Below are 13,123 nucleotides of genomic sequence, written 5' to 3' on the forward strand. Positions count from 1 at the left end.
GTCATATGACCAGGTAATCCTTCAGACTCATCTCGTTCGTTAATCCAAATCCGGATCTCATTATTGCTTGGCTGTTCACGGATTATAGAATCAGCCTATAAGCCGCCCTTTTAGTGTCGGGTTAAAGTCTCCCGGAAGCCCCAAAGGTTTTATGTCTGATATATTAAGTGAGGCCAACATCATTAAGAGTTGCTTGGTAGACTGGTTTTAACAACATAGTTTTTAAGGCATTTGGGTTTCTTGTGCAACCATTGCCGAATATGTCCAAGTGATCCGGGTAGTTACGACAAGCATTGGTTGCTGGAGATCAATTCTAACACTTATGAAATCAGGTGGATTACTGTTCTTACTGTTATTAAGTACAAAAGTGTACATATATTTGACGTACATGTTTATAATACAAGGTTATTGGTTATGATGAATGTTAACGCATTTACATCAATATAACTAACTCGTATAGGAATACCTTTAACAAAACTGAAAGACTACCAAATTCGCAAGTTGCTCCTTTGCGTCCATCCTGCACGTATATATAAAAATATATATAACTGTGATCACAAATGGTCTCAACCTTTATGAAAAACATCTCTCTGGGCCCTTCATATTTTATGTGTGTTGGATGTGTGACCATTGTTCAGAAGATTTCCTTGCCAGATTGTAATAGGTATTCATTTTAAATTCCAGTGTAAGAAGCGAACTCATTTAAGGGCGTTGGTTGATTGATCATTAAAAGTTTAATATGTGTTCAGGCTACTAGGCCCATTTACACCTTGCCCATCATAAAAGTTTCAAATTCATGTTCTAAACGTGTTTGGCGTGGTTGTGTTTCTGAACACAGAAACAATCTCAAAAACGCAGTTCTGGAAGCATTTCATTGGCTATTTCCTCGTTTTCGGAGTTGTCCGATCCCGCCCGAACTGATCACGTGGTAGTAATAAATATTCATACCCTTACAAATCGTATGGTACGATAAACCTGAATAAGCACAGCCGGTAAAGCATATCGACTGGACTGGGTTACGGTTACGGATCAAGGGAAGTAATGATTAAATCCCCCACCTCTCAGGCTTACTGGGAAGTATAACAAGAACAGGGCTGAGCTCGACGAACATTGTATCTCACACTAGCGTTTGTGGTAAGGTCGTAGACAAGTCTTGCACACAACCAGAGCACAGTCATGGGTGCTCAGGTGTCGAGGACGGATTACGAGTGGTCATACACAGAGGAGCCTCATGCAACACGCCGGAAGGAAATTTTAGGTGAGACACACGAGATGCCGATCCCTCCATCACTTGTGACCGGTTTTCATAACCGCAAGTCTTATGATCTTCAACCATGTCACTGAATTTATTCTGACCAGAGAGGAATAGATATATTTCTTATGTAACCCTGTGCCTTTGCTAGATATAGTTTTAGCCCCGAAACAACTTAAAATGAAAACATTAGATCTACGCAAAGGATGACGACAAAGCGTGATTGCAAGGCGCTTCACACCCCCAGTTGTTACACGTCAAACTTGTCACGGGTGGGATGTCGCCTTGAAGTAGCTCACGAGGTCGCAGTGAACAGCAGATCGACAATTTGTTATATATCGTACGATAAAAGAACAAACTACCACGTATATTATGTTCATCTGACTCAGTTTGTATATTTGATAAGTAAAACTTGTCTATGCCTTGTGACCAGTTTTCGTCAGCACGCCCGGATTCGCAAGGTTTTGTCACCGATGGCCAACACACACGCAGAACTTCAATTGTTGGGAATTCTTTTGGGTATATGTGACAATTAAATGCACCTGTCCTAAAAATGTTTTGAAGATATGATACGTATTTCAAGGAAATGGAAATTCCGTTCTTTTTAAATTCATTTTAGGGACAAAACAATCTGAATAACTCTGATCGTTGTAAGGCAATATTTCACTGTATAAACAAACATACACACAATGTAAGATTGTGGAACAGATACAATTTAATTTATTGTAATTTAATGTAATTTGAAATGTTACAGGTGTAGTGGCGTGTCTCATCCTGAGTGTCAAATCAATAATTATGAGTGCTAACAGGTTTTTGAAAAATAGATGAATGTTGAGTCATCACATTTTGACCTTGGCCCACTGTACACAATGTTTGAGAAAGTAGTACTTCAGTATGGCAGCCCAGAGATGTTGTAGTAGCAGATCAGCAGAATTCTGGTTTGACTCCTCGTATGGTATACTCTAGTCTGTCTCACAGTCCCTGAACCAAGTTATTTTCCCTACTGCCAAGCCCTCCCTGCAATGCTAAAGCCCTAAATCATGCAAGTCTAGATTCCCTCAGGTTCTGAATTTCCCATTCGACTGGGGATCCTTTTCAATTTAAATGGGTTTATTTGTTACTATCAAAATTATGTGTTCAGAGACTAAGCATTGGTCTTGATGGTGACGTTCTGCCTGTATATGCTTTCTAGCATAAAGGAATAGTTGCAATTATGCTAAGAGCAGCATTAAATCCTCATCAGTTGCTAACTTAAACATTTTTGGTGTAATTTGATGTACTTTCAAGGAACTAAACTTACAGTGTTTTACATAGAAAACTGTTCTCTCTCCATTTTGCCAAACTTTTGACAAATGTGTAGATAAATTTGACCGAAGTAATGAAGAAACACATAGTTAATGTCAAAATTGTCTTTTTCATTCTTGCGTTTTTATGTAAAAGTCCAGGCTTGGAAAAAATTATGTGGACAGTTACAATTGGCTGTATTTCAGAAATTTCACACATAGATTTTTATGGTCGTAAATACCCTGAAAACTGAACAAACAATACTGATGGAGGTCTACAAAGAAAACCTCTTCACAACTGACACACGTTATGACAAATGCAGCTGGTAAATCACAAAATTTGTCGATTAGTTGGGTTGGCTAAGGGATATTGAATTGCTATGTTCAGGTTTATACAGAACTGCAACAGGTGTGTAGATTAATGGTAATTCGAAGCAAGCTGAGAAAACCATTACACAGATATTTCGTACAGCAACAAGTATGTTAAATTAGAATAACACGGCGACAGGCTAGGTGCGACATTATTGGCTAGGTGCAGACATTATTGATCAGTACTTGGCCTTGATTTAATCTTGATAATGCTGTCAGTGAAATGTTGCAGAATGTATATGTCTTCAGTTTTACAAATAAAATGCCGTAGTATTGATCTAAACATGGCTATACACCATTTTGACATGTGTGATACTGCTGTCAGTGAAATGTCTGTCCCCTGTTTTGACATGTGTGATAATGCTGTCAGTGAAATGTCTGTCCCCTGTTTTGACATGTGTGATAATGCTGTCAGTGAAATGTCTGTCCCCTGTTTTGACATGTGTGATAATGCTGTCAGTGAAATGTCTGTCCCCTGTTTTGACATGTGTGTGATATGGCTGTCCCCTGTTTTGAGTGAAATGTCTGTCCCCTGTTTTGACATGTGTGATAATGCTGTCAGTGAAATGTCTGTCCCCTGTTTTGACATGTGTGTGATAATGCTGTCAGTGAAATGTCTGTCCCCTGTTTTGACATGTGTGATAATGCTGTCAGTGAAATGTCTGTCCCCTGTTTTGACATGTGTGATAATGCTGTCAGTGAAATGTCTGTCCCCTGTTTTGACATGTGTGTTTTGATAATGCTGTCAGTGAAATGTCTGTCCCCTGTTTTGACATGTGTGATGAATGCTGTCAGTGAAATGTCTGTCCCCTGTTTTGACATGTGTGATAATGCTGTCAGTGAAATGTCTGTCCCCTGTTTTGACATGTGTGATAATGCTGTCATAAAATGTCTGTCCCCTGTTTTGAGTGAGTGAAATGTCTGTCCCCTGTTTTGACATGTGTGTGATAATGCTGTCAGTGAAATGTCTGTCCCCATGTTTTGACATGTCTGTCCCCTGATACATGCTGTCAGTGAAATGTCTGTCCCCTGTTTTGACATGTGTGTTTTGATAATGCTGTCAGTGAAATGTCTGTCCCCTGTTTTGACATGTGAAATGCTGTCAGTGAAATGTCTGTCCCCTGTTTTGACATGTGTGTGATAATGCTGTCAAATGTCTGTCCCCTGTTTTGACATGATAATGCTGTCAGTGAAATGTCTGTCCCCTGTTTTGACATGTGTGATAATGCTGTCAGTGAAATGTCTGTCCCCTGTTTTGACATGTGTGATAATGCTGTCAAATGTGAAATCCCCTGTTTTGAAGTGAAATGTCTGTCCCCTGTTTTGACATGTGATAATGCTGTTTTGACATCAGTGACATGTGTGATAATGCTGTCAGTGAAATGTGTCCCCTGTTTTGACATGTGTGATAATGCTGTCAGTGAAATGTCTGTCCCCTGTTTTGACATGTGTGTGATAATGCTGTCAGTGAAATGTCTGTCCCCTGTTTTGACATGTGTGATAATGCTGTCAGTGAAATGTCTGTCCCGTCTGTTTGTGATAATGCTGTCAGTTAAATGTCTGTCAGTGAAATGTCTGTCCCCTGTTTTGACATGTCCCCTGTTTTGACATGTGTGATAATGCTGTCAGTGAAATGTCTGTCCCCTGTTTTGATGTGCTGTAATGCTGTCAGTGAAATGTCTGTCCCCTGTTTTGACATGTGTGATAATGTGCTAAAATGTCTGTCCCGTTTTGACATGTGTGATAATGAACTGTCTGTCAAAATGTTATGTCTGTGGAGTGAAATGACTGTCCCCTGTTTTGACGTGTGATAAATGTCTGTCCTCTGTTCAATCAGGAACTGTTTTTATGAGAGATTGATTTACAGAGAAACATGTACATGACACAACCTTATGACGGACAAGTATTGATTGAAATGGTTGCTATGGTTACTGGATGGTTTCTATCTATTGATTGAATGGGTTGTATGTTTGCATATATTGCTGCCTCTGTTGTTGTGTGTTAGTATACAACGTGCAATCAGTGATAATATGATGTTAGGTTATATTCAAGTGTTATCAAACTGGACTGTTAAAAATAAACTTCGGACAAACTAGTGCAGTGTGGGGATGAACCCTTTTCAGTGTTTCTATGCAACCAGGATGTATAGTATGTCAGATCTGATATGTGAAAGTAATCATTAAGAGATGTGTTAAAGACGCATGTCAGTTTCGAAGTTCTCTGGCAAGTGGTATGGAAAGAACACTAACAGTTCTCCCAGCATGAATGTCTATTGCTGGGTATCAGCATCTGATATGCAATGACTTTAATAGAGATATATGGCATCAGGACATTTCATTGTTTTTATCTTCAATAATAATTGGGGTGGTGGGGTAGCGTAGTGGTTAAAGCGTTCGTTTGTCACGCCGAAGACCCGGGTTCGATTCCCCACATGGTTTCAATATGTGAAGCCCATTTCTGGTGTCCCCTGCCGTGATATAGCTGGAATATTGCTAAAAGCGGCGTAAAACTAAACTCACTCACTCACTCAATAATAATTTGACATGATAGGCGGAAGTGGAATGACAACATCTTGTTTGTACAGAGTAGTGTAAGGCCTACACAGTCACTCAGGTCACTCAATCAAAATTGACATGATAGGCGGAAGTGGAATGACAACATCTTGTTTGTACAGAGTAGTGTAAGGCCTACATGCAGCATGATCCTCTACTGTGATTCAGGTCAGGGTCAATCACAATGCTCGGAGTGAAGTGTGTAGTGGAAGATTAAACATGGTGGTTTTATACCTGGATCTACTTGTTACCTAACCTCAAGTATGAAATAGCCTGTGTATATATAATCTCATCTATTTGCAAAGTTCTTAATTCATGGCTCTTGTAGCCTTCAATAAAAACTGATAGTAAAAATCTCTATTTAATGTTTCAAAATCCTCATTTCTTAGTGTTCACTATCATATCGACCCATGAAGATCCGGGTTAGAACTGGTCTTCAGTAACCCATGTTTGTCGTAAGAGGCGACTAACGGGATCAGGTGGTCAGGCTCGCTGACTTGGTTGACACATGTCATTGTATCCCAACTGCGAAGGTTGATGCTCATGCTGTTGATCCCTGGATTGTCTGGTCCAGACTCGATTCTCTACAGACAGCCGCCATATACAATGTAGCTGCAATAATGCTGAGTGCGGCGTAAAACTAAACTCACTCACTATTAAAGTCACTATCGTATCTATTGATGACATTGATCTTTTTTAGGAAAACGGAAAATTTTGGTCTTCCTAACTCAACATTAAAGTGTCATTTTGAAAATATGAAGATATCTATTTCTGTGTAATTTCTCAAAACCTAATCCCTTTTAAGTGTTTAACAAAACGACCAACACTCATTAAAACTATTAATCATAATGAGCTACAATTATCCCCCGCTTCTGCTTTCAGCCAAGTATCCCCAGGTGAAGAAGTTGATGGGCCCTAATCCAAACCTGAAGTACATCGTGACATTGATGGTACTGGTGCAGATTCTAGCAGCATACTTCATCCAAGATGCATCGTGGGTAACTGTAGTGTTATTGGCCTACTGTTTCGGCGGGACCATCAACCACTCACTGACACTTGCTGTCCATGAAATTTCCCACAATTTGGCATTCGGACATTGCAGACCACTAGCAAACAGAATACTAGGATTTTGGGCTAATCTTCCTATCGGTGTGCCAATGTCAATCTCCTTCAAGAAGTACCATCTAGAGCACCACAGGTATCAGGGGGACGACATGCGGGATGTCGACATCCCATGCAAATTGGAGGGACAGTTCTTCACCAACACCATTACCAAGTTTATATGGGTTGTGTTACAGCCCTGGTTCTATGCTCTCCGCCCTCTCTTCGTCTACCCAAAGCCATTGACAGCTTTAGAGGTTATTAATGTTGTCATACAGTTTTCTTTCAATGCTGCAATTGCGTATTTCTTCGGAGTGAAATCTCTGGTGTATTTTGTGGCGGGAACCTTCATGGCTACCGGCTTGCATCCTCTGGCAGGCCACTTCATCTCGGAGCATTACATGTTCATCAAGGGATACGAGACATACTCCTACTACGGCTGCCTCAACTATCTCACCTTCAATGTTGGCTACCACAATGAACACCATGACTTCCCCAGCATACCAGGATGCAACCTGCCACAGGTGAATATTATTTGTATGGTTTCAACCTCGCTGGTTATAAGAGTGCATGATGTCAAACAGGATTTGTTTTGTTGAATTAATTGATTATTATAATTGTGACATTTATTACTTTGGGGTTAGAATATTTGTAGGTAGGTTCCTTGACTTTGAAAGAGGACTTAAATCGTTAGTTACTCTCTAAAATAATCAATTCATAAGTTTAGTGAGCCAGTATTTTTGGTGGAAACAAGCACCTGCTTTCAGTGATCTGTGATTCATATATTATTATCACCTCTATCTTTCCCCTTTATACAGTTGGGCATTCTCTTCCCTCAGAGGTTACTTGTCATCTTCCTACGAACCTCTGTTCTAATACGGCCCTTTCATGGTGCGAGTGTTCAGGATTCGTGATTGGTTGCAATCAGATTTAGTTGTGCAATCAGCGACGTTGTTTCAAAAGCGATCATTCACAAGGCCACGGGTATTTCCGTATGCTTCGGGAAAACTAGAACCTCTTTCCCTGCGCGATACACAAACGTTTCTTATAGACAAAACTCAGTCATGTAAATGGCGGATCAATGGCGTCTCAATCGCCCTCGTTGACAATGGACAAGCTAGCCATTAAATGTCTTGTGTGTCACATCAACACACGTTCCTGGCAGAGGAGGGATATTTGTGACCCAACATTTGCTTGTATTAGTCAAGTTGATGTAACACGTGTTCTGATTGGACAGAAAGAAGGGAGATAATTCGTGTTACGATTTTATGCCGCTAGGGGATTTTACGAGAACCGGGAAATATGACCGTATTAGAACAGAGGTTCGTAGGAAGAAATGACAAGTAACCTCTGTGGGAAGAGAATGACAGTTGGGTAGCCTAGTGGTTAAAGCGTCTGCTCGTCGTTTGGTTCGATTCCCCACATGGGCACACTGTGTGAAGCCCATTTCTGGTGTCCACCGCGGTGATATTGCTGGAATATTGCTAAAAGCAGCGTAAAACCCAACTCACTCACTTTCCCTCTGTGGCCAATGTTTTGTCAAGACTGATCATTATCTGGTGTTGACATTTCATGTGTTAGAACTGTCGGTCAAGGGGAGTTAGGTCACACGTTTTATTCAAAGCTGTCAAATTGATTGAGGACTGCTATGTATACAATGTGTACGTAAGATAGTGGGATGAATAGAGGAAGCTGTTTACACAGTTATTCAAATATTGTATGATACCTGGCCCATTGAATGTAAAACTCATTCAGCTTGTTAATACTAAAGCAAATACGTTTCTCAATCAAATATCTCTATTGAAATTTTATATTCATAGCCTGAAATGTGTGGTCTACTTAACTGAGATCTACATATGTACACCGAAAAATTGGCCATTAGCAGGAACGGATAAAAAAACCCAATTCTTTAATAGTATCATTATTACAACCCAAACTAACATGTGCAGCCGATCATGCCAGATTGCTTGTGTTTTGTGGAATTATTTTTGCATGAAGTTCTGACCTAATAACATCTCTCTTTATCATGCTCCGGAAGTAAAAGGGTTGATGTGTGCAATTATGCCAAGGCATTCTGTCCATCCATGCAAGGACATTTTTTTCAACCAACAACTTGAATACTATTGGTTAGATTGTTTTCAAATTTGGGGGCGATCATCTTTGTCTTATGGGAATGTGCAGTGCAAATTTTAAATGACATTTAATGTTTTGAAGAATTAAAGCAATTTACAAAAAAATATTTAGAAAAGTTTGTTCACCAATAACTTGAAAAATATTGGGCAAGACCTTCACATTTTGATCCAATTGTCCTAATTAATAATAAGAACAACACTAATATTGTTTTCATAAGATGTCTCTAAATATAAGTAATGTCAAAATGTGTTGTTGTTCGCCTGAAAGGGGCAGGGGGTGGGGTGTGTTTGCTTATTCTATCTGGTTTTTATTTAACAAAAATTCAGAGAGTAGTATTTACACTGAAGGAAAATCAAGTTCTATGGAGGTAGTATTTACATTGTGTACTGGGAACTGGGAACAAGGGATAGTTTAGTGTAGGTATAGTTAAGGTCTTTAGATATAGCAACTGTGCCCATCAGGGGAATGATAGTTTTCATCCATTTTGCTATGATAACAGTTTTGTAATTCAAGTATATCATTATTGATATCTGTATTGTAAATGATACCACAACTTGACAGGAAGTTCAATATTGAGACACTTAATTTTCCCCGATGACTGGAATCTTTTGCTGAGTTCACAGAACTTATACTTTTAGTTATCTGCATGTAAGTAATCCTAAAGCAAGCGATGAGGCGCACATCATGTTTTACATTTAGATTCACTTGGAGAAGACAAACACCTAAAGTCAGCTTGATTAGGGGTTTTCTTGTGTCCAACTCATAATATTCTTCTACAAAAGGATCTGATAGCCATGCTCCATTATGGACCATATAGTACAGACAGAACTGACTTACGTCTTGTCCACTGAGAAAAAACTCCACATATTGGTAGTTAAATAATTCTCTCTTATCAGACAAAACTTATATTGAGGAAGTCAAGTAAATTATGTCCAGCTATAAGAACAGTATGCTGCTCTGGCTTATGATTTAACCAGACATGACGATATTTATCTCAGAGGTTCATTCCTATTCATTTTCTTCCCAAATAACTCATAATTGTAATTGGATCTTTCATGTTCTATGTAAGCTTGTGAATAAATAACCTTTTGTTTTCTTTCAGGTTAAAAAGATTGCCCCTGAATATTATGACAATCTGCCCTGTCATACGTCATGGGTGAAGGTCATCTACGACTTCATCACAGACCCTGAGATCGGTCCCTACTCTAGAATCAAACGGAATCCAAAGTCAGACAAGCCATCCACCAACGGGAAGTCTGTTGAAACAAATTCTGAATCGAACAACAATGGGGACATTAAACCCACTAATGGCCATGTTCAGAATGGACTAGAACACAGAAGTGTTTCCAAAACAGTTCTTCAAAGTTCTTAATATTCCATTCTTGTTAAAGATGTTACTAGGTAATAATAAGATGTTACCATGGTAATGTGTTATATTTCTATATCATTTGTACTAATGTTGTTTGATATTTACATCAAGTATGCTTCAGATATTTCTCCGGTTCAGCAAAAGATTATTATGGCTACATTATCATCCTGTTTGAACAAAGTTGATTAAAAGTTATATTTTGAACTTTTTTACCATCAATGAAAACTCAATAACCTCTTTTTATCTCAGTATCTCTAGTGGATATAAAGTTCTATTGAATTAGAGCATAGTATTTTCTTATCCAAGTCAGATTTGAAATGAGGCTTTACAATCATTTGTGATTGGGAGTCAAACTATGAAGTTGAACATGAGACATGCTCCCGATATTCCGATATATTTTTTCTTTCTTTGCAATTTAACATTGCTCCACGTTTTTCTCATACAATTTATACTGACCACTATTAACAGAAAGATCTTAATTAGCCACACTGGCTTGTACTGTCGTGATTGTAATTAGTGCCCAGTCCTTGAACTGCCTCCCTGCCTACAGTATCAGCTGCTTGGACTTCCACATGGTTGTGACAAAGAAATATGTTGGAACAAATATAAATAGGTGTGAGAGACGATTCTTGAAACTAATTACCTGTGTATGTGAACACTAGGGATCCAGTTGCAATGGATACCTCCTCAGTGTTGAAACAGGACTAAGTGAACAGGCTGAAGTAATTTGTAGATGAGGTGATGTGTTCTTGTGACTGAAAGCTGTTTATTATTGAAGCTTGAGTTTAACGATCGTCTTTTATATCTTCATTGAGTTATGTAAGAGAAAGAACTGTATGCTGTGCTATGCTTTACTTAGTGGTGGGATCGCTTCCTTGTTTCCTGTATTGCAATATATAATACACTACTTACTGAATTTTTTAAACTTGTTAAACTAAACAAGAAAAGAATATTGTGTGCATTTATTGAATCAGACTTGTTTTTAGAATTTGATTGTTTAAATTTTTTTAAAATCATCATTCAGGGGTGTTTGACAATCTAACATGGCCTGTGGCCTAGTCAGCCAGGGTAGTGCTGCTACCCCTCGATCTAAAACCATCTGGGGATCTGCCAACATCTGTATCACCATCCATCTCACTAATACCTGTTTGTAGTTCTCATTGTTGTACCGTACTTGGTTTCCAAGTTTCAGATAACTTGGTTCTGTAAAGTAGGAAGACAGTAATACATGTAACATTGAAAAGTCAAATGGTATCTTTACATGATTATCACTGTAGAGTAAAGAAACATATTTTTGAATGTAAAGTTTTGAAATACTTTAGATTTATGATTTGAATATACTACTTGATAGTTCAGAAGGCAATTAACATATTTCATGCTATGTTCCTACACATGGTATCACTGAGTTGAGTACATGTACACCTGGAAAGATGTGGTGGGTACAAGTCTCCTTGGTTAGAATGTTTCCTCAGCAACTTATTCTGGTCATGACTTTAAGAATTGGGCTCTTAGGCTCTGTGACTTGGCTGTTTGTGTTCATCATACCTCAACTGGTTAGGTCATTGGAAATATATTTCCAGACGGAATATTGCAAAGTACCTTACGAGAAGAACACAGACACGCACGCACCCCCCACGCACACACACACACACACACACACACACACACACACACACACACACACACACACACACACACACACTCTTAAGACCGTTCTTAACAATGTCTTCTAAAAGTATTGATTTAAGATAACGAAAGATGTGCCATTGATGTATGGTTGATGGATGCATGTGTCCCATATATTGTTTGCTAGGGCATTTTTTTGTGCAGTGTGTTTTTTTCTTACAATGATATGATTGTCTCAACTTTCAGTGTGCAAGAAAAGCTAATCTAGCCTTTCAACTGCTTTTGTGAGCCCTCTGATTTTTCCTGAATTTCTTCTATGAATCATTTGGATAACTTTGTTATTTGTTATAGCTGAAGTTTTGTATGATTTGTATGGACTTGTATGCCTTAAAGAAAGATTGAAACTTTCCTAACAATGTAGTGTATATTTTGTATGTTGATATCTTCCTATTTCTGCTCATTGGAGAGACTTTTCTTGTCATCCAAGCATACTTTGTATTGTCTTCCATGTTGTTAGCTTTAGGAACCAGCCATTTGACATATATGCTACGATTGGGGGAGTGGTTAAAGTAGGAGTTTGTAATGCCAAATACTAGTATCTCAGTTCTATTCCACAGGTAAGCAGAATTATTTTGTTGCAGCATTACTCCCCCCACCCACCTTCTTCCTCAAACTACACACACACACACAAAACTCAAAATATCAAATGGTTGGTGTCCTCTATAATAAGATTATACATTTATTATTTCACCAAGGATATGCCATCAGTTTCAGTGTTTCGAAGACATTTTTTTCATATTTGTTTTAGTGTCAGGTCATACTTTGATGTGTTCAGTCATTGAATTAATGTTTCTGTTACATCGTTTGCTTTGAATTGTTCATTGCATGTTGAAAATTGACAACAAAACCAGATACCTTTCACATTGACAAATGTGTTTTGGCTAATTTTGATATTAGAATTCTATCTGAAACTGTCAAGGGTTGTTATTTTTATTTATCAACAATATTCCCAAGAATGTTTCACATTGTCGTCATTGTAAAGACAGGTGGATAATAAAATAACAACTGGAATGTTTGGTGTTCTTTTACATGGAGTTTTATCTAATATACTCACGTACAAAGAAAACACACCTTGTCCTTTGGAATATTAAGTGTTTTGATTGCAACTTACAAATGGCAATCATTGTGTACATGTTGCCAAAACACCATAGATATAGTACTCAGCAGCGATGTTCCCAGCCTCTCGTTCCTAGTCAAATTTAGGTCTAATTTATGTTGATGTGTTAACGACATCCCCGATAGGCCTGGATGCTAACAGTATTTTCTCACCAGTGTGTTCTTCTGATGCGGTGACTTGCGGCTGTTGATAGTGTGAGCATCCGGTTACACAGGTGATGGTCATCTTGTGAGGTGGTCCCCTTGGTCTTCCAGTTCTGGA

General features: G+C 38.6%; 1 protein-coding gene across 1 annotated transcript; it reads left to right on the forward strand.

The window, feature by feature from the left end:
• Positions 1–1,006: 1,006 nt before the first annotated feature.
• LOC124279420 (sphingolipid delta(4)-desaturase DES1-like) lies at positions 1,007–12,756 on the forward strand. The gene is made up of 3 exons (XM_046715246.1): positions 1,007–1,258; positions 6,339–7,081; positions 9,793–12,756. The coding sequence occupies exons 1-3, from the start codon at positions 1,177–1,179 to the stop codon at positions 10,060–10,062; spliced, it is 1,095 nt and encodes a 364-aa protein (XP_046571202.1). The 5' UTR covers positions 1,007–1,176; the 3' UTR covers positions 10,063–12,756.
• The last annotated feature ends 367 nt before the right edge of the window (positions 12,757–13,123 follow it).

The sequence above is a fragment of the Haliotis rubra genome, unplaced genomic scaffold (genome assembly GCF_003918875.1).
Source record: "Haliotis rubra isolate DU_JTF1 unplaced genomic scaffold, ASM391887v1 Scf25, whole genome shotgun sequence".
In the NCBI taxonomy this organism is placed as follows: Eukaryota; Metazoa; Mollusca; class Gastropoda; order Lepetellida; family Haliotidae; genus Haliotis; species Haliotis rubra.